General features: G+C 39.1%; 1 protein-coding gene across 1 annotated transcript; it reads right to left on the minus strand.

Annotated features, from left to right (window-relative positions):
* Positions 1-1,564: 1,564 nt before the first annotated feature.
* On the minus strand, positions 1,565-4,813 carry CCN2 (cellular communication network factor 2). Its single transcript, XM_019729373.2, has 5 exons — positions 4,518-4,813; positions 4,186-4,405; positions 3,649-3,900; positions 3,311-3,522; positions 1,565-2,935 (listed from the first exon to the last, which is right to left on the minus strand). Exons 1-5 carry the CDS (start codon positions 4,581-4,583, stop codon positions 2,639-2,641), a joined length of 1,047 nt encoding a protein of 348 aa, XP_019584932.1. The 5' UTR covers positions 4,584-4,813; the 3' UTR covers positions 1,565-2,638.
* Between the last annotated feature and the right edge of the window lie 17,946 nt (positions 4,814-22,759).

The raw sequence follows: 22,759 nt of genomic DNA on the forward strand, positions 1-22,759 counted from the left end.
CCTATATTTATTTCACTGTTGGCTATTTTGGAGCTTTCCTGTTCTCAGAAGCATCAGATACCCTGATACATCCCTTTTGCTTTTTTGCCCACATGTATGCTGATATAATGCAGGTTTGTGGGGGTTGATGATTATTTCCTTACTCATATTTTGGGATTCAAGGGATGCCTTGCCACCTAAGTTTTAAAAATAAATATTATTCATGGGATTTTGATTTCATAAACTACTCTGTTTTTTATGTGGAGATTTGGAAAATTTACTTGTATGCTTCTATTACTACTTTTATTTTCCCAGAATTCTCAAATTCCTTTTAAAACAGGCTCATTTACCATGGCCCTTCACCTTTGCCGCCAGGAGTCAATTGACAGGAAGGAAAAGTGAACTAAACAGAGTACTCTGTGTGTATGTTTGTGTGTGTGCGTGCGCATGTGTGTGCACATGTGGGTTTATTTGGGGAAGTGGGATGAGAGCTTTTCTATATATGTATGTGGGTATATCCTAAAAATCCAATGTTTTGACCAGAAATACTGTTCACATATTGAATACGGGAAGTTTTCACTTTGGTTTGTGGCAATGGGCACTGTTTGACTGTTTGTAGAACTGGTCTTTATTTTCAGATGTATTTTTGTCTCTAGAAATGACACTTCCACTAAAACATTGCCAATTACCTTGTGATAGGTTAGTCTGTCTGCAACTATTTTCCCCCCCTAGAATCTACAGCTATTCTGATTTGGAAAAAAGTGAGGTTCTAGCTGTGCTTGGAAGATTTCTTTTGTTTGCCACTTAACATCAGTTCCCTTTTCAGTAGAGGCTTGGAAAGATCCAATATCATTTCCACACTGGGCTTTTTGAACAATTTCATTTTGTCACTTACAAACCCTTTGTGGATCCTGAGATCTGAAAAAGCCAAAAACTTAGGGAAATGGAGATAATGCTCTTAAGACAAATTAATATTAATAAATGGAAGATTTACGTACCCTCTTTTTCTACTTATACCACCATCTATTTGTGATTGGTTATAATTGCAACTAAAAACAGAAATATGTAAGACATTAAATTGCTCCATTTTCATGCAGATCTAATTTTATACTTTTCACGTTTGACAGCTAAGTAAGATATTAAAGTTCAGAAATACATCTACAGTAGAGAACACAAATTCAAAAAAATACTTAGACATTTTCTTTGTGCAAGACGCAGACTAGTTTGTGATGTGAAGGGTTGGAAATTAAATGCCTACAATGGCCTGAGGTATTAAATGTAAACAGGACTGAGTAATAAAATAGGGGCTTATGGAAACTGAAGAAATCTAGAATCGAATTTGTATTTATAAAGTAATGTGAACATAAAAAAAGCCTGTGTGCTCAATGTAGTATGTATTCCTGCAAGTTTGTTACGATTCAGCGTGAAATATGTTTATGTGAAATTTCTATTGAAGTGATTAATCAATTAGTATATATAAGAAATTTAAAAATAATAGGTGAATTGTTTTAAGGCAAATAAAAGCTTCCCATTTACATGCAAGAACACTCAGAAATGTTTACAGAAAAAACGAATAACCAAGCTCTTTATAGAAAAAATATATACTTTATTTTCAACTAGAAAGGTGCAAACATGTAACTTTTGGTCACACTCTCAACAAATAAACTGTCCAAAAAACAGTCATAGTCAAAGTAGAAACAAATGCTTCCAGGTGGAAAAACTGACCAGCTATATAGAGCCACTCCTTTTTTAATAAAGGCCATTTGTTCATTAAAAGTGAGGCTACCTCATTTTCAACCTACAAATCAGACTTCCAAGGGCATCACTGCCTCACCTTCATCAAAACAGATTGTTTTCATGGACTGTCACTCTAATTGAGCAGAATTTCCTTTTGAATATCCATTCCATGCTTTGAATTATCAGACAAGCTTCATGTCCTACCTATGGTGTTCAGAATTGAGGCTAACATTTGAAATATCAAAGCATTAAAAACATAAACAAAAAGGCACAAACAACTTTAAATTAATTTAGATAACTGTACAAATATATATATATATATACACAATATTTACAATATCAATAAAAAAATCTGGCTTGTTACAGGCTAATTAGCTTGCCACAAGCTGTCCAGTCTAATAGACAGGATTCTGATTTCTGAACACTGTCAGTTGAATCAGAATGTCAGAGCTGAATCCGCTGTTCTGACTTAAAGAAGAACTTGACTCAGCCTCACGATGGCTGGAGAACATACATCCTAGCTGTCACTGGAGCTACAGGCAGGTCAGTGAGCATGCTAAAATTTTCCTTCTCAGTTAGCACTCCAAATAGCAGGTACATTACTACTTTAAGCTTTCAAGCCTTTCTACTGGTGCCCCCCCACTGCTCTTAAAGCCATACCTTAGTATACATTCTGGTGCTATGCGCTAACGTAACCCCACTGTCAAGTCTTACTTTCTTCAAACCAGTGTCTGGGGTTGATAGACTATTTGTTTGAATGTCACATGACACAGTATTTTGAATTTAGAGGGAATTTTTCTTTTCCCCAGTTAGAAAAACTGATTTAAATTACTTGTGCTACTGAAATCATGTTTACACAAAAATGAGATGTGAATCAGTTCAAGTTACAGCCAAATGAGTTAATGTCTCTCACTCTCTGGCTTTAAGCCATGTCTCCATACATCTTCCTGTAGTAGAGTGACTCAAAGATGTCATTGTCTCCAGGACAGTTGTAATGGCAGGCACAGGTCTTGATGAACATCATGCTCCTCTTCATGACCTCACCGTCAGGACACTTGAACTCCACGGGAAGGGTGGTGGTTCTGTGAGGGGTGCAGCATCGGCCATCTGTGCACACTCCGCAGAACTTAGCCCTGTAGGTCTTCACGCTGGTGCAGCCAGAAAGTTCAAACTTGACAGGCTTGGAGATTTTGGGGGTACGGATGCACTTTTTGCCCTTCTAAGGAAGACAAAGAAGAGAAAAATCAGTGACACTACAAGGGGAGTGGCTTTCTTTAACCTCTGTGTGTTCTAAGCTTATGCTGTCTGACTTCTTTTTATATTTTGAGAAGAGGAAGTCTGATTCTCATTTGCCAGTTTTCCAAAAATAGACATAGCCTCTCTTGGGATGTCTTGAATTAACTAACACTGGGGAGGATTTCTAGTGGAAAGCTGGTAGTTCCTATTACACAATATCTCATTCCAGCAAAACAGCACAACTGTTAGATATTTTTGGAGATAATAGGCCTATAATAACAATGGTGGTGGGAGACCAGACTTTGGTCCTATCCACTATCATTCCATGAAAACTAGTTAATAGGAGCAGAACATATACCTTAATGTTCTCTTCCAGGTCAGCTTCACAAGGCCTGACCATGCAGAGGCGACTCTGCTTCTCCAGCCTGCAGAAGGCGTTGTCGTTGGTAACCCGGGTAGAGATGCCCATCCCACAGGTCTTGGAACAGGCACTCCACTCTGTGGTCTGGACCAGGCAGTTGGCTCGAATCATAGTTGGGTCTGGGCCAAACGTGTCTTCCAGTCGGTAAGCTGGGAGAGCAGAGCACACAAACACAAGGTAAGACACCAGGAAAGACATTTCCCCCGTCCTTTGTCAAAGTCAGACTCACGCCTGGGGGAGATCTGCAACACTGACATAGAGAAGATTCAACTCACCAGCGAGGGCAGGGCCAACCACGGTGTGGTCCTTGGGCTCATCACACACCCACTCCTCACAGCATTTCCCAGGCAGCTTGACCCTCCGCGGAAAGGGGCAGTCAGGGCTGGGCAGGCGAACGTCCATGCTGCAGAGGGGCACGCAGCCCACCGCCCCATCCAGGCAAGTGCACTGGTATTTGCAGCTGCTCTGGAAGGACTCTCCGCTCCTGTATACGGTCCCTCCGAAGACGCAGGGGGCACCATCTTTGGCTGAAGAAGAGGAAGGGAAAAAGGGGGGATGCAGGGGTCAGGCATTTGTCCTTGGCCCTCTAACTGTGGGCGCAAAGGGGATGAGAGTTGGGAGCAGGGCTCCAGGGGGCGAGCTGCAAAAAGCCAAAGAAAGGACTCAACTCCAGCAGCTTATTGGCGTGTTTCCTGGCGGGAAGGTGGGCGTGAGGGAGGTGGCCGATCACAAAGTGTCCCCAACACCTTGGCAGGCAGTGGCGGTGGAGGCAGCAAGGGGCAAGGGGCCTGGATCGGGGCAGTAGGTCTTACCCGTGCACACGCCGACTTTGCGGTTGGCCGGGGAGCCGAAGTCGCAGAAGAGGCCCTTGTGCGGGTCGCAGGGGTCGCGCTCCGTGCACAGCTCGCCCAGTTGCTTGGCGCACACGCGGCAGCAGCCGCAGCCGTCCAGCACCAGGCTGACGCCCGCAGGGCAGCGTGGCGCCGGGGCTGTGCACTGGCACTGGCCGCTGCAGTCCTGGCCGGAGGTGGGCTGCAGGGAGAAGGGGGCGGTCAGCAGGGCTCACAGCGCCGCCGGGCCCTCCTCTTCCCGGCGGAGTCCCTCCCCACTAGCGCCAGTGCAGCTGGGGTCTCCATGCGCTTACCCGGCTGCAGAGGGCGAACAGGAGCACGAAGGCGAAACGGACGGGACCCAGGCCGGCGGCGGACATGGTCGGGGCGCTGCGGACAGAGGGTCGTAGTATGCGGTGGTGTTGGCTGGGTGGGCGCGGCACGGTCGGCGGGACGGTGGATCGCGGGCTCGGACCGGAGGTGGGGGTCTGGATGCGCCGGGCTGGCGTTTCTGGAGCTGTCGGCCGGGCGGCTGCCGTCGGGTTAGAGGCGGTTGGTCGCCTGTGGTTAGAGTTGCAGTGGCTGCCTCCTCTCAGCGGGGAAGAGTTGTTGTGTGAGGCTGGGGCGGGCGGCCCTCGGCTTTTATACGCTCCAGGCGGCCCCGGCTCGCCAATAAGCTGAATGGAGTCCTACACAAACAGGGACATTCCTCGCATTCCTCCCCACCTTCCTGCCTCATCAACTCACACCGGATTGATCCTGACCCCTTGACACTCAGCATTCCTCCCGTCTGAAAAAGCTGGCACACTCCAGCTCACCAAAAAAAAAAAAAAAAAAAGAAAAAAAAGGCTCAGTATTTCCAGAACCAAATAGGACTTTTTTCCCCCTTACCTCTTCGCACCACTCCAGATTTATACCATTAAAAACACATCGGCAATTATTATTTTTATACCACTCACTTCTGTTTCTAATAGCTGTGCATGTTCTACCCCCTGACATAAATCCTTCTTAGGATGTAGGTAGTTAAAGAGGCTAACAGCAGGGATTCCTAAAAAATTCAATAAGGGTTTCCTTTTTATTATTTTTGTAATGATTTTAATTTTAGAGACTGTCTGCCTTTGAAGCTCTTCAGAGACCAGAAGAGGAGTTAGTTGCTTTTAAGCTGAAACCCCAAAAAGCTTACCTGCAAACCCCTGGGTTCCATACTGGAGAGACAGGAATTTGATTGTTAGTATCTTGAGATAGTGGTTTGGATGCCCATTGCCACACAAGAAAGAGAACAAAGCCCAGGGGTCTGAGTGTGTATGCAGTTTTCTGGGGGAGATTTCCAGCACTCTTGCTTTGTTTTCTCTTAACACATGTAGCAGTTTTATTGTTGGTGTTAGAGGGAAGGAAAGGAGATGAGTGGACATCAGTATTTCCAGAAAAGTGGACTTAAGTCAGAGCAGATAATTATGTGATGGGTAGGTAGAGGCTCCCCATGTTAGGATGAGAACACAGGGGTGGGAAGAGAGGGAAATCAGACAGGAGGGGGCCACAGGAGAACCTGACAGGAGGAGGCCAGCAAGAAGCTTGGGGTTTACTTTGGGTGTTGAAAACACTGTTGTGAGTCTTTGAGAAATGAGTGATTTTTCTTGCGCTCAAACCTATAATCTTCAAATGTGGATTATACTTGGTTTGTCTTGCAGTAAAAAAAAAAAATCTGTTTATATAACAGGAACAGTGAACCCCATTATATCTAGTTATAAACTGAGAGTGTCAGTGAATAATATATTTTAGTGACTCTACACGTCTATGAATAGTGATTGTGACTTCTTACTACCCAGGGAGTCTGCAGCCTGATGGAGTGAGATCAGGTCAAGGAAAGAATAGGTTTTATTCCCTCTGTTTATGTGCAGATGTCAAATATGGCCAGTGAAGTCTAACCAGATCTCAGTTCCTTAATATTGCTAGTTAGCTTCACTAAGGACTCAGTTAATGAACTGTGCTTTCATTTACAATCTATAGTTTAGTTGCTTTTTTGTTAATAACTCCAGTTACCATTTTATGTAAAGTGATTCCAGGGCCATGCCAGTTTTTTCCTATTGTAATGCCACATCAATTGACAGTAGTATCACCAACGAGTAGATTCATTTCAGTTGTTGATGCTTCATTGTATTGGTTTAAGATAAACATATCTGTTTCTGATGCCAAGGCAAGCTTTCAGAAACAACACTGTCAATTCATAAGTTGAAAACAGCTTATTGAAGCTGGCCACATTTTTTTAAAGTTTCAATTCATTGTGTTGAAAAATAGCCAAGAAAAAAAAATAACCACTCCAACTTCAGTGTAGACCACATCATCTGTGCACAATTACCTTGTTAAGCAATCCACGTGGTGTACAGTGTAGTTGCATGTCAACAGTGTGAATGGCCAGTAAAGGGGGCCTCTGAAGCTCAGGAAGAATTTTCATCATTGTTATTTAATGTTCTTTCCAAGCATTCCTCAAAGAGAAGAGGCCTAAAAGTTCCTATTTAAAGAAGGAACATTCCAAGTTATGTTAATAGACACATGTGTATTAAAGGCAACTTGGCCCCCAACTGTTTCTTCCCTTGTGGATGATTTTAAAAGTCCAAAATATGTGGGCAGCCACAGTGAAATCTTTCAAGACCTAAACCCCCAATTACGTCTACCACTAATGGTTGGAAAGGTGTGGTAAATGGGGAATGGTAGGGATGTGAAGCTCCAACCTCACCTAAGGTGGGATGTGGGCTCAGTGGTGAGCTCTCTCAGCTTGCAGGGTGAAGTAGATGGGGAACGGTTGGGAATTTTTGCATCTTCTGGAGAGTCTGAGAGCCACCATCAACAGCTTCATGTGAAACAGAGTGAAGACTTTCATTCATGGAGGGGATAAATTGCTGGACTGGGTTACATTTGCGTGACCTGGGTTGTATTCTTGGAACTACCATTCACAAATCGTAGGGAAATCACAAGTAGGAACCCTATTCCCAAGTTTCCGTTTATAAAATCGTGATAATAATGAGAATATTTTATTTCATAGGGTTTAATGATGATTGATTATATTAAGCATTTCAGGGAATTGGTACTTTATTATTTTTTCAATCTTTGTTGATTTTCTCTTTCTCCACAAACATAACAAATATATTACCATTCTGCTATGATTACTCTAAAATTCACATGGTCCCTTGAAGTCTTAAAAGTCCTAAGTTAGCTCCAAGTGGATGGTTTTAACATTGGCTAAGAGAAAATTAGCATATTGAAATATATAGAACATGGAATCTCAGAATAGAAAAATGTCCTGTGCATTATAAGGTGTATGATCAAAACTCTTTTGAAGGGTTTAAAATAAAAGATTATTAGAGAGGTATATATAGAAATAGAAAGAGAGAGAGAGAGAGAGAGAGAATAAGACATAAGACACCCAAGACATTTACAGACCCAAATGTTTATATTGTGATACGGACCATCAAGTGCCAGGAAATTCAAAGGGAAGGGCTGACACTCCATCCCTAACTCATGCCATAGGGATCTGAATTCCTGTGCTATTATAAATGACTCAGCAAATGTTTGTGTGTGTCTGGGCGGTAAAGTGGAAATAGTGGCTTCTTATAACTTCGTCCAACTCTGACTGATCCCAACCCTTTTGATTGACAGAAGGTCAGCATTGGGATAACACGTTCTTTGAATTTGTGTGCAAAATGGTTAAGATGCACTAATTTTGTCTTGTAAGCAAGTGTTTATCTAGCAAATGCTTTTTAGAGAGCTTTTTTTTTCTTGGTGAAATGAGGAATTCACTAAGCTGGCCACTGAGCCCTGTTTACAGAGCTATATAAAGTATGTGTGTGTGTCTATGTGGGCATCATTTGTACAGGTCGTTTGATTAAGTCTTGTAAGATGTTCCGCTTTGGACGTGTTACATTCCTTCTGTTATGTTTGCTGTTGTTCTTTCCCCCCACCATCCTAAAAAAGGTTGCTTGATCAGATATCAGACATAGAGAAAACCTGGCAGGACTACAGGGAAGTGGCCAGACTTGGAGTGTTTGTGTACTTAAAGAAGGAATCTTGCACATTTTCAACTTGGAGTTGTAGACATTTTCTTATAAGAGCAAGTAGAAGTCTGTGCCAGCCCTCAAAACGGAAATCAGAGCTCTCAGGGAAACATACGGGAAGAATGTGAGTCTGAGCCAAGACCCATACGCAATGCATACACTGAACTGTCAGATTTATAGGAAGTCTGGCCGTATAAGGGCATCTGGGCAGTAAGCAGTTTGTCGTTATGATGACTTGGGAGTGGGCTTCTGATGTTTCCAGCATGCCTCAAATTCAGTCGTGTAAATGAACTCCACACACACAAAAATGATGTGCCAGAAGACTTTTTGAGAAATAGTAACAAATATTATCCTCAAGACTTCAGGGACCATGGCTTGGCTTACATTGCCTTATATTTGCTTAAGATGAAGGTTAAAGAGAGGGCGTATTCCCTGGGGTTCAAGGTGGGAATGAAGCACGGATGTTTACTATCTAAATTATATTCATTTCCTTCGTGCTTTTTCCTCCTTATAATTAGTTCTCTGACTTTCCTAAGATATTTTCTGATGCAAAGGTATTCGTTGCAAGGTAGTCAAAGCTGTTTCATGTGGTCTGTGTTTTATGGTTGTCTGTTCGTTTACCTGCATTTAGAGTTGAAGATTGGAGGAATGAGAAAGAACAGGAATTAAAACAAAAATTTCCTTCAGTTTACTACTTGTCTCACTTGTTTTAATAGTTTAATTAGCGTCCTAGGTTGCCCTAGTCTGCGTCCATTAACCTGAGATGGTGATGGACAACATGGATGCTACTAGGGATGGAGATGAGTCTCTAACACTTGTCCTGACAGATTAGAGTCTCAAATTTATTACACTTTAGCAACCAGAGTCTGTACAACCTTTTTTTTTTTTTAATCAATCTAAATGGGAAAAGTCTTCTTGGTAGTACTTAAATGATAGTGAGTGGAAATGAAAAAAAGTGAAGATAACCATTTTTTAAATGTGTGATTTGGGGACACCAAGTCAATAGGCTTAAAAGGAAGAGAGAATTGAAACTAGATAATTTATTTTAAAAAATGAGAGTAAGTGAAGGATAAATATTTTGAAAGGACCAGTGTGAAATGTACATGAATGTATTCCTAGAGATTCCGCTGGGGTGTGAGGAGGTGGAGACAAACTAAGCCAGGCCCCATTGTTCATCCTTTGGTGTTGCTACCTCCTGTCAAGAAGCCTGAAGCCCCTTCTCAAAACTCCTGGGCTCCCTTGAACAGTTTTTTTTTTTTAAAAAACCATTAGGTAGGGCCCAGAAGACTGGCTGTAAGACTGGAGATGTGACTTCCATACCTGTCATTTACCTGCCAAGTGGGCTCAGGGCACTAATTCTCTCTGAGCCCCAGTTTTCCACCTGGTCATAGTTATTTTTCAGACCAAGGAGACCATGTTTATGAAAGTACTTTCACATGTGTATTAAGATTTTAAATTTACCCACCTCTTCTGTTCTCTAGTGGCTTTGCTTGCCCTTAAGACTAAGTTCAACTCAGCCTTGACTTTAAAGACTAAATTCATCAAGTCTAACTTTATAATATCATTCATCCTTGCAAGGATTTAGTGTTGAAACTCAGTGAGAGCTGAGAGAAAACCAGATCCTACTTCAGTTTTTAGATTATGTGCTCAGAATTGATAGAGATATTTAACAAAGGAAACTTTTTTGTCTTATGCCTCTTATATGCTTACATATTATCTGTATGAAAGAGATATGATAATATATTTCTCTTTTAATCATAGTTTTCAAGGTACGTAAAATGAAATTTCATACCCAACTTTAGTCACATGAGAGGATCTGCTCCCTTCATTTCCATTTTATAGTTTACATTCCATTTTTTTGGGGTGGGAGGGAAATGCCAAATAGTACCCCTGTCTTCAATGAAAAGCATATACCGCTAATCCTTAGGTAAGAATATGGTGTGTAAATATGAAAGAAACAACTAAACATTGATTATTTCCCATGTAGATGTTTTCTTTAGATTATTTATTTCTCAGAAACCAAGATGGTGTCCTTTTGTTTAATGTAATGCCACCGATATTTTACACTCTACATACTCATATATTGGGTGAAACATTTCTGTTTCATTTCATTGTGTATCATGAACTGTTATACCATGATAGTGACAAGCAAATTTTCAAATTAAATGCAAACTGGTAGCCAGTACATTCTAGAATGCCGAAAACTAAGTTTTTCAAATTGTCTAAAAAGTTTCTAAAATATTTTCCTATTGTGAATTTTTAAATAACTATGCCTATGGGAATTATATGTTAAAATCTGAACACATGGATAAGGCTTTTTGAGATGTCTTACCTTCTGGGTTGGAGCTTATGCCATTTATGAAGAAGAAAAGTACACTCTATTTAAACTCTTGACAGCACCAGATTTAAAATAAAAGTGAACTCATTCCTTGTTTAATTTGACATTAGAGTATACAATGCAACGCAGTTTTGTGTGATCAATTTAACAGGAAAGCTTCTTAGAGCTCTGTCTGTATACCTGAAATGGATGGATACCCTATACGGCTGTATCGCCTTTCATTTATGCAGAAACTTTAAATTTCAAAGCCCTTTCCCATATACAGTCTTACTTCAGCTTCATAACAACCCTGTGAGGTATTATTCTCCCCATTTTGCAGATGAGAAAATTGAGGTCCGAGGCCAAGTAACACAACGCAAGCTTTGTTAGAGGTGGAACAGGGACATGTGAATTTGAATTCAGTTCTTCTAATCTCCTCTCTTCCAAACTCCACTGCTTCTTTTCTTCACATTCTCCATACAGTGATTTCTGAACACTGAATGTTCTTAAGATAATTATCTCAGATCTTCTTAAGCTTCTTAAAGTGCACACTCTGGAAGGCATATAAAGCACTAGGGACTAATTGGTGGAGTCAGTATTATGCAGTGGTCTGAGATAAGCATGAGGTAGAAAGATAATGTTTATTGATCTGTATTAGGAGAGAACTTTGGGTTTAGACAAAGTTTTTTTGTTTTTGTTTTTTTGACAATTAAGATTTTTGTGATTTTGCTCTGTGGACAGACGTGTTACTTCTTATCTCCTAATGAACTGTTGTAACCATAAAAGGAAAAATGAACCAAGATGATGAGTGTGCTTTGGGAGGCTTAATATCAGGGTGTGTTCTACTGCGACATCAGCTTCTGGCCACACTGAAAATGTTCAGTCTCTAATTCAGTGTGATCTTGTTTAGGCTGAGACTCAGACCAACCACAGGCATCATAAAAGTCTTCTTGAGTGTTTGCATCATTCACTGATAAGCTATTCTTATGAATAAAAATCATGACAGAGTCTCAGGCACTGAAGCCTTGAAGCAATATCTGCTATAAACATAGATCTTTCTTCACAAGTGTCCCTTAAAAGATGTGTCCCAGCATGTTATTGACAGAGTGCTTATTTTGTGAACTTCATCTACAGTGAAAATGCACTTTCTTCAGATTGAATGCAGTTTGTATTTCAGGCTTACAGTTTGCCTCTTCTCGCCTTTCATCATGGAATGATTTAATTTGAATCATGACTAGTATCATGTTGTTAATGGAATGAAATCTATGGCATAACTACACATGGCAGAAATTAGGAGTGTTGTATAGGAATGGCAGGTTTATAATGAGGGAGTTTTCTTATTGACCCATGCATGTGTGTGAAAGTTAACAGCTATAGGATAAAATTTCATATAACCATAGATTTGTTAATGTCTGGAAACATTTCACCATTGAGCTATTTCTCACATATAGATGATGAAAGCTGATTTTTTCCCAAGTGAATCTTTTGTGGCATTTTCATCCTTTCTCAATGCTCTCTGTTGATTCTTTTTACTCATGTATTTTGCCCCGCTGTTTCCATATATGGCTGATTTCTGAGACTCCAACTGTTTGCTTTCATCTCTGTAGGTAAGTAAACAAACTTTCAGCTTCAGATAGACTTTGAACCAATTTTACTTTGCAGTAGGGCTGTGCGAGAGCCAAACATATCCCATGTTGGCTTTGACTGCTTTACAGATAGGTCCCTGTCTCACCAATCAAGTAGATTTGTCTTGGCCAACCCCTGGAGGAGCTGACAGAGGGGGCGCCCACAGCATGGTGGAACCGTTTGTGCCTCTCTAATGTTGTCTTCTTAACACACAGAAGCCTGGTCTTAATCTAGACAGGTCTTAGGAGCTCCACACTCTTATATTTCTCATGCATCACATCCAATTTTCCAAGAAGGATACCTTGTATCAAGCAGAAATGGCAATCCGGAAGCCATTTTGTTTACAATAGTAAGTGCCAAGGTCTAGGGGAATTCTTAGACTCTGTGTATGTGAGGATAGGTGACCAAATGCATTGACAGGAGCATCACCTGGCATCCTTTAGAGGGGCACTGCTGAGGTTCGCTTTGCTTGGGGTTCCGTATTTTTCCTGGCAGTAGTGTTAGTAGAGAAATACAACTGTTTTACTATTCAATATTTAATCAAGCTAGGCCTAGAAAAGCAAAGTTAAAAAAAAAAAGAAAAAAAAAAAAGACACCAATAGATCATTAGAAAAAAGCTTTTTGGTGTTTACATTTATTTTTAAGGTCTGAAGAAAAAAGCCTGACTAAATAAACTAGTATCATATTGAACTAAACAAAATTTTCAACAATTCTAGTTTGGCATTCTACTATGAAATTTTATCACTGTAAAGTAGATTAATTCTCTCATTTAAAGCATTTCATAAAATTAGACACTATTTTGGAGTTAGCTGTACCAACTTTTTGTTACCTTGATTTCAAATGTCCTATTAGATAAACGTTCTATAAAATTGATGTGAATATAGAATATGATGGACTTTATATTTCTCTGATTATTTCAGGAGAGGTCTTTTCTTCTTTATTTAGTTATTTAGCCATTTAAGGAAATGCCCAACATTGAACAAACTACTTAATCTTTTAGGCCTCAGTTGTCCCCTTTTAACTAATAGCACCCACCACATAAGGTTGTTGTAAAGACTAAATACCCCAAATCTTATAAAGCATTGAACATGCTTGTCACAGAATAAACACTAATAAATGTTTGTTAAAATAAAATAAAGCTTTCCCTTTTGTTCATCTCTAAATATTTTCAGATACTAAATTTCTGCCTTAGTACATTGCCAAATATTAGCCCTTAGCCCAGTATTTTTCCGGGTGATACATTATGCAGATTACATGGAAATAAAAGAATGTTGTCACAACTTCTATTGATAGCCTCTTTCTAGCAAGACATATACCATTATTATATCACTTGTGAATGAGTTATAAATTATGATTCTGTTCTTAAGGATCCTTTTTTTTTTTTTTTTTTGCCATGAAATTGCCACAGGGGGGAGCAAATAATACAGTTAAGGAATTTGATACCAATTATTATTAAGAATCCCTATCTAAAACATCTAAACAGGTTATATTATATGAATACCCATGAGCAAGTAGAAATCTTGATGATAAAATAATAAAATAGACTGCTGTTTAATCTTGGATTTAATTATTTTGTTATAGTTGCAAAAATAGTGCCTGGAAAATGTGTGTGTGTGTGTGTGTGTGTGTGTACACATGGGCAATATCAACACTGTAGAAGAGGGGAGAAAATTTAAGTTTCTAGTTTTTGCTATTGTAGTCATGAAATGAAAGAGAGAGAGGAAGAGCGAGAAAGTGAGTAAGTACTAATTTATATAAAATGAGGATGAGAATGGTTTGGATACAATGTGACACAGCCTCACAACATGGATGATACTGAATCCACATGTACATGTGGGAAATTTAACCTTATGAAATGCAATAGCTAGATAAAACAATTCCAAAATGGAGAGGACTGTGCAAGTGGAAAATAAAATATTCCTTTGAATAATACAGTTGCATTTAATAGCTGCAAAAATTGTGACCTAATTTTATAACACTAATAGCCAAAAATATGGTTATTTCCTCTGCCTCTTTGGATAAAGTGAGGCATAACAAAAGTCCTAGGGAAGCAAGATAGAGAACATTAAAAGTTGGGCCAGTTGATCATGGTACCAACGTGATCCTTTCCTGTGTGTAGACAGTCATCTTTGCAGGTGGTTGGTCAGCCTTGCTTTATCTCTCTGCCTGTCCCCCAAAAGTCCTTCTTTAGGACTTCCTGATATGCCACAGTTGAGACCACTTTCCCCGTTCTCTTCTTCTCTTCCCGTCTCCCCAGTTTAGTATGGTGTTCTGAAGAAACCCTGTCCTAAAGATTCTTATTCTTATGGGATTTCTTTATGTGTGTCATTTTAGCATGCTAACTTATTTTCTGACTTATTGAGGGCTTGTACCCGGTCGGTCATGCTCTTCCGTTGCCCCCCAACTCCTGCCACCATGATGGGTTACCCAAAGATTCACCAGAACAATCATCGAAACTTAATTCTAGGTTCTTGTTGCCTGTTTCTTTTAAACCAACCAGGACTGCCCCCATACTTGCTATTATCCAGAACTGCTCCATCCCCTGTGGTCCTAAACCATCTATCTATCCTCTCATGCCCTCTCACTCACTTACCCTTTGTATCATTTTTTTGACCTCATTGAGACCTTTCTCACGCCTCCTTTCTTTTCTTCTAAACACATGGTTTTGCTTCCTTCTCTGTCCATGGCACCATGTTTTATGTTAGCAGTCTCTTGTTAGCACCTCTGGCATTCAGCTTTCCTTTTTTCAAGCCAACCCCTTGCTTCAGGTTGTTCCTACATGGTCTGCCATACATTTGTGGTCTCTAGTCTCAGGTGGGCCCTCAGCTCTACCGTGTTGTGTTTTTAGATGTTTTGGTCGGCACTTTCCCATCTCCTTTTTTTGTGTTTCTTCCCAACCTTACTTCTTCCCTCAAGAGTCCTACTCTGTCATCCTCCTCTCAGCAGATCAGTCCTCCTTTGTACATGAGACCATCTGGCATGAACAACTCAAGCCTCCATCCCCAGGACTGATGGGTCCTCAGCCTCATATTCACACCTTGAGTTTAGAGCTGCAGTGTTCAATTCTGTAGCCACTAGTCACATATGGCTACTTCAATTTAAATTAATCAAAATTTAAAATTTAGTCCTCAGTTGTACTAGGTGCATTTCAAGTGTTCAGTAGCCACATATGACAAGTGGCTACTGTATCGGATGGTGTAAAGGACCTTAATGTCATTGCAGAAAGTTCAGTTGGACAGCACCGGTTCAAACAGACTTCTCATTGTGATTTTGATCCAAGTTCCTCCTGTCTCCTGTGGAGCCATGTTCTCTCCTTTCTCTTTTACCTTTTTTTTTAAGTATATTTTTAAAATTTTTCAATTACAGTTGATGTACAATATTATATTAGTTTCAGGTGTACAACATAGTAGTTAGGCATTTATATAACTTACAAAGTGATTACCTGATACATCTAGTACCCACCTCACCTCACACCATACATAGTTATTATATTATTGACTATATTCCTTACGTTACACTTTATATCCCCATGACTATTTTGTAACTGCCAATTTGTACTTCTTAATCCCTTCCCCTTTTCACCTATTCCCCCAATGCCTTTCCTTCTGGCAAACCTCAAAATGTTCTCTGTCTCTGTGAGTTTGTTTTGTTTATTTTGTTCTTTAGATTCCCCATATAAGTGAAATCACATGGCATTTGTCTGTGTCTGACTTACTACATTCAGCACAATACCCTGCATCCATGTTGTTGCAGATGGCAAGATTTCATCCTTTTTTATGGTTGAGTAATATTCCATTGTATATATGTACCACCTCTTCTTTATCCATTTATCCATATATGGACACCCAGGTTGCCTCCATATTACCTTTCTCGTATCTTTTGGTTTCTTTTTCTCTAGTAGCTTCTTCTCAGTCTATAAAGATATGCATATTTCTGTCACATAAAAAGAGAAAAATCCCCAAACAAACAAAACAAACTCCCCTTTGTCCTACACATCCTTCTGTATACTGCTTCCTTTTCACTCTGAAGCTCCTAGTGTGCGCGCGCACACACACACACACACACACACACACAAATCCTATGTATTTGCTGTCTCCTAATATTTACCTTCAAGTTACCATTCACCGTGCTGCAATAAGGCTCTTGACTCTAGTCCTGAAAATTGCCACCAAACAACTTCTTCGTTGCCAAATCCAGTAGATTCTTTTCAATCTTTATACAACGATGTCTCTGTGGGTATTGTAATTGAGTTCCATCCTCTCTCCATCTCTGGACCATTTCCTTTGGTCTCCCTTGAAGTTTCATTTCCCTTTGCCCATCCCTTTGATGTGGATACCTCATAGTCTTTTTGTCCCTGGTCCTTGTCCTACATGTTCATTAGCTTCCACATTGTTGATGGTTCCCTGCTGTCTGTATCTTGACTGGAAACTCCGTTCTGAGTTCATTTGTGCTGTCCACAGGGCGTTAATCTGAATGTCCTACACAGAGCATAAAGTAAGCATATTCCCCAATTCCCCAAATCTGCTCCTTTTAATGTGCTCCCCATCGTAGTGATTGGAGCCACCATATTACTCCATATTAAAGCCTGCACATTATTCGGTATCATTTTTTTTCTATGTTAGCTCCTGTAATTAGTCACAAAGTTCTGTGGAGTATACTTCTCATTCTATCTTCCCAATACACCATGCCATCAGCATCTTTTGTTTGAGTCACTGCATTAGTCTTCCTATTATTTCCTGGTCTTTTGACCTACATTATCTGCCCTTTACAATTATCTGCCCTCTACAATTATCTGCCCTCTACAATTTATTTTCTTTCTGCCTGAAGAATGTTCTGCCTGAAGAATCTATCAATGCAAAGTGCTTACTCACCTGCTTAAAACCATCATAGGGTTTCCATTGCCTCGAAGATAAAGGCTTTTGTCTGGCTCTGATCTTCCCCATTCTTCTCTCTCTCTACCCACCACTCCTGCCCTACCCTCTGTTTTTCACCTCCTACTTTGTTCCTGTCAGTTTCAATAACTTACAATTTTATCATGCTATTTCATGCCTTTAAGACCTTGCTCATATTGCACCCAGCACTTGGAGGAGCTGTAAGGTATGTAGTAGGAGCTCATTTTACATTTGATCCAGTACATATGCACTTACACATACACAAGCACAATGAAATAAAAATTTGATAGAAACAACAGTTATTGTTACTATATGTGATACCTTTGGTATTTTAAACTCTGTTACATTCATTAAAAAAAAATACTGGTCTTGACCTCCAAACTATTTTACTGTCTAATTGAACCTACACATTGGGTATGTATAGCTTTGGAACCCCAGGTGACCAGGATGGGCTACCTGAATAAGCAGTGGAGGGAGCTGGGAGGTCATGTGAGGATGTGAGGTTTGATGATGCTGTGGACATTTTGGGACCACCAAGGGAGCACCTGTAGTTGCTGAAAGACCAGGGTGTGGAGTCCAAGTGAATTACAGAACTAAGCCACACAGGAAACCTGGATTCTTAGTGCTAAATCAAGCTTATCGGTTTCATGAGCCAATATATCCCATTTTTTAAATGGTTTCTGGATATTGTACTACAAAACGACCTAGCTGATACAGATTTCACCAACGTAAGAGGCATATAGTTTTACTCTCACATTTATATCTTCTAATGTAATTACTCATAATGTTTTCTAATTCGATCATAGTATTAGGATATAGCAGTGTTTTCTAGTCCACCCCCCTTTTAATGCAATGGAACATACAGGAAATGATAACATTTTTATGGCATTTTGGGGCAAAGGCTTTCTAAAAGTTCTAAAATTTTGGAATAGTTAAGAAATTCCTTTGGTTTAAAGATATCAAAGATCATAGGGGAGCTTACTGGCAAATTGCTACCTTTTTTTTTTTCTTTTTTATGTTTCTAAGTAATTTAAGGTATTTTCTTGGAAGTTGTCTCGCTGAGTTTTGTGAATAACTTCTCACACAGCATCAAGTAGAAAGAAATCCATCATTGAATGAATTCCTTATGTAAAGTTTGGGAACTAGTTTGAACTTTAAAATATCCTATAAATATTCTATATTTAGCCGAAATTGCATAATTACTAAGATCTAAAAGAACTATGGTGATTTATATTATAGCATATTTATATCAATTCATAGGTATTTTGTATTTATTGATTATATAAATAACATTTCTGAGGCTATGTATTCATACCTGGTAAATTTATGTTTTTCAAAATGTTGGGGAATATAATAATGTTTATGTTATTCAAGCTATAATTTATTAAAGTAAATCATTCTCTAAAAAATTGGATAGTAACATTAGTAGGTGTGTAGGAAAAGTTACTGATTGGTGGACTGGCTGAGGTAATTTAAAAATTAATGCAGTTTTCAGCTTGCTAACCTTAAACATAAGGTCTTCGTGTGAAATTCTTCCAGGCTAATAAATGTATTCAGATGCCCCCAATTAAAAGTCAGTCATTTGGTGTTGTCTCCCTCTCAGTGAAATAAATAATGCACAGATATTTTGAGCATTTGATGTGTTTCTAATATTGTGTTAAACACGGTGGGATATTAAAACCTACCTAATTCTTGCTTACAGGGAGTTTGTAATATAGCTGCAGAAGTAAGTCATATATGGACTGCAAGTTAATCCAATTATTCTCACAGTTGTACTACTTGGGAACCACAGGATACTGAAAACTCTGGAGAATTGGTGTGATGTAATATTTCATGACCTTGAAATTAGAACTTTTGAGGAACTTTGGGTCATAGATTATGACAGAGCTACACACTGCGAGGCTCAAGAGCTCTTTCTCAAGTGTCAGAGGGTAAATGGTAAGTCATTAAGTAGTCATGGGGGGATATAGCACTAAGTGTTCTGTGAATGAAGAGAAGGTGAAGTAGCCAATTTGGAAAAACCTGGTGTGACTTTTTTTTTATGGAGGAGGAAGACAGAAGCAGCAGGGGCATTCTAGGCCTCAGGAATGGTGTGAACAGTCTTGATTTTGCAAATGCTGTGGCATATATGGAAGAGAATAGGTGGGCTGTTTTGACCCGAGCCAACATGGGGGATGAGTTGGAAAGATTAGGGAAGGGGCTTCAGTGTAGGACCCAGAACTCTCATTTCTTTCTTTTACTCTTCTGTTAAATATATCACTTTTATTTTTAATCTGCTAGTCTTTTGGGGTGTATATATTTTGCTTTATAATTGTTTTCAGGGCTTAGAGAATGTTAAGAAGACATTTGTAGTTTTATAGGGTAAAATTAAGAGGGCCTCAAAATGAAGAATTAGTAATGTTGAAATTGTTGTTATGCTTCTGTTAGTTCTCTTGCTTTAATAAATAGTATCTATTATTTTTTCTCTCCACAGCTGGCACAGTGCCAGGCATATGGGAAAAAACACACAAAGCACACTAAATATTTATTGAATTAGTGCATCTTTCTTGAGGACAGAGATTATACTTTTTCTTCTTTTTATGATTCTTCATGACTCCTACTAGGATGTTTCACACACAGTGGACATTCAATATCTGTAATGTATCGAAACTGTTTATATTATTGAGGAACAAACATGGCTAAAGTTATTACTTGGCCAAACTGTCTCCCAGATTCTTTCATTCATTCACTGAACACTGTGCTAATGTGAGGACTGTTAGTCTAATGGTGATTTTATTTAGCAAGAGTTTCACGTCTTTATGCCTTTGTACAGGCCGGCCAGTTCTTACTCATTCTTCAACTCTCAGCTCACGTGTCATTTTCTTTTTTGGCATTCCAGACTAGGTTGGATGCTTATCTTTTGATAGTCTTTATCTAACTGTATGGTGATTTGCCTGTATTTCTTACCAGATGGAGCTCCACAAGAGCAGAATTGAGTCATTCACCTCTGTGTCCCTAGCACTAAGCCCAGCACCTTGTATATAAATATCACTTGATGAGAGTTTGTTGAGTGATTGTAGAAAAATATAATCTTTAATGATGGTGTTGTCAGATATCTGGCTTTGAATTGGCAATTTGGCTTTTAAGTATTGTGTTCAGAAAACTAACTGAAAAAAAAAAAAAGAAAACCACCTACTGGAATGATAACAGTTTGGAAACAACAGATGAGTTAATAAGAAAGAAATATTGAAAAGTCATAAAAATGCAATATGAAATATAAGATGAAATGTATGTTACCATTAATAAACTATTCATGTTGTGTGGACATACGTATATTTTTTATTGTGGCAAACTGTTAGTGTTTTGGTTGAAACTTTACAGGCAACCCTTTCGGTATGCACTGCACGTGAGAGCAGAGCAGCAGGGCCTTTAGAGATCCTTGAGTCCAAATACTGATTTATTGAAGAATTGAAGCCATCGTCTTCAGAGTGCACAAAGGCAGGCACATTTCAGTGATTCGGTCTCGTCTGTGCCGCAAAGGCAAGGGAACCCCCTCTCATTCTGCCACCACCGGTCTTCCTGCTGCACCATCCTACCCATCCAGTAAATAGCTTGAGGGGAGTTGGGTGGTGGGTCGTCTCCCTCTTCATACACACTGCTTCCCTGTGGCCATGCATGTGCTCTGGAGGAAGAGAGGAATTGCCACGGTACAGGTCTCCCCACAATCTATAAAGGTGACCCTCACACATGTTACTAATAACAGTAGTGGCTACCATTTAGGGAGGGCCTGTACTAGACTGCTTATGTAGGTTAACTCAGATACTCACACAGCCCTGCAAGTTTATAAAATTTACTCCATTCTTACAGATAAAGGGAGTGGGGGATGGAGAGACTATGTATCATGTCCATGTGTTGGAGCCAATTAAGGGGCAAAACTAGGATTCACACCAAGCCTCTTTAACTCCCCAAACTATACAAGTTTTTTCCAGACACCATATCGCCTTTTATAAAGTAAAGAGGGTATGGTAACCTCTTAAATATGTGTCAGGTAATATGATATATCAAGAAGAACAAAGCATAATGCTTTCTGTAAACTTGAAATGCTTACCTATTGTTATATGAATGTGTATGTGAGTCTTAAAAAGAAGAAAAATCACACACCCTTTATCAACATAAATTTGGGATTATCATCATACGTTAGAATTCCATGTAAATATGAAGCTGAAAGGCTAAATTCAGGAACTTTTTTATTTTATTTTTTTAGTAACAATTGCATCAGTAGAGCATACATTTTTTTGGTTGTATAATAAGAAAAACTAACAATATTTCCTAGTAAAGTGTACGTGGAAGAAATTATGGAAGTTGTGTAATGTATACAATATTTTCCTTGAAACTAGTGTAAATGCCTATCGCCTCATTATTTTCAGATTGAGCTTTTTCCCCCTAATTTTAAAAAGCCTAATTAAAATATAATTGTTAATGAAGGCATGATGTTTATTCCAAGTATGCGAATAGAAACTGTCTGTTTAAAAACCCAACTTAAATAATATTCAAAACCTTTATTTTTGACATTCTCAGAACCAAGTAAGTAATGATTGTTATCTTTAGGCTAGAAATGGGGTCTGGTTAGTTTTAAAATGTTTTCTAAAAACTTGGCAATGGTGTTTGTGACAAATACAGTGGAATCTACTACCATGTCCTTATTTACCTGATTGTGAATTTTCAGTCCCCACCAGAACTTTTTGAGAATAAATAGAATTTATATATATATAAGGTCAACGTAGTTACGTATTTACTTTCTGTGGAGACATGTGTCTTTATACAGTTGGAGGCTAGCAACAACTCACGTGTCTTGGATTGGGCGATAGCAGTGATGTCATTCTGTCCTCAGAACCCTATTTGGAAGAGACGTTAAAACAAATGGAAAATGAGAGGGAAGACTAATTACTCTTAGCACAAGTGGATTTTTGTCTCACGGGGAGATTTGATGAAGTGCATTACTGTATTCCCTAGAAATGCCTTAGGCTCAGCTTGTGTTTGTCTTAATTTTCTCCATATCCCTAGCAGAGTGCTTTGCATATTAGTTAAGTATGAGTTGACTTGAACTGAATTTAGCCTGGTTAGATCAAGCTGCTTTTGAGTCAACTGACACCCTAAAGGCATGAAGATAGAGCATTCCTTTCTGCTAACTAATATGTGGAACTATTTCCTATCTTATATAACTTTTGGAAATTCTCTCCGATAGTCACAAAGCGTAGAAAGTAGCTGAGTATTAAAGCAGGACATTACAGATTCAATAAGCAACCTTGTCAGATTTCTCTTCCCTTCACCCTGAATTAGAGTATCAGGAGTTACGCATAAATATAAACTCTAAGCTACACCACTGTTAAATTCTACAGGATCCTTTAGGCAAATAGCTTGTCTTTTATGTGGTGTGTTTACATAAGGATTAAGATGGTAGAGTGACGTTCATTGAGAGCCAAGTAGACTTATACAACTGTCTGAATATTATGAAGGTGGGTGGTTGTTATTATCAGACAATCAAGAGAACCAACAATTGACTTACAAGATGAATGGGTAAAACAATATAGAGTCAGAGTTTTATGGAGATATATATCACTATATCTAATTATCTACCTGTCTATCATTAAATTAAAAGTAAACCAAAGTAGAAATTCACTCAAATTGGTGGC

This window comes from Rhinolophus sinicus, linkage group LG05, assembly GCF_036562045.2.
Source record: "Rhinolophus sinicus isolate RSC01 linkage group LG05, ASM3656204v1, whole genome shotgun sequence".
Taxonomy (NCBI): Eukaryota; Metazoa; Chordata; class Mammalia; order Chiroptera; family Rhinolophidae; genus Rhinolophus; species Rhinolophus sinicus.

Coding starts and splice junctions, on each gene's coding strand:
- CCN2 (XM_019729373.2), bottom strand. CDS start 4,583: ATGTCCGCCGCCGGCCTGGGTCCCGTCCGTTTCGCCTTCGTGCTCCTG. Junction 3,523..3,648: donor GGTTGGCCCTGCCCTCGCTG/GTGAGTTGAATC, acceptor CTGCTCTCCCAG/CTTACCGACTGGAAGACACG. Junction 2,936..3,310: donor ACCTGGAAGAGAACATTAAG/GTATATGTTCTG, acceptor TGTCTTCCTTAG/AAGGGCAAAAAGTGCATCCG.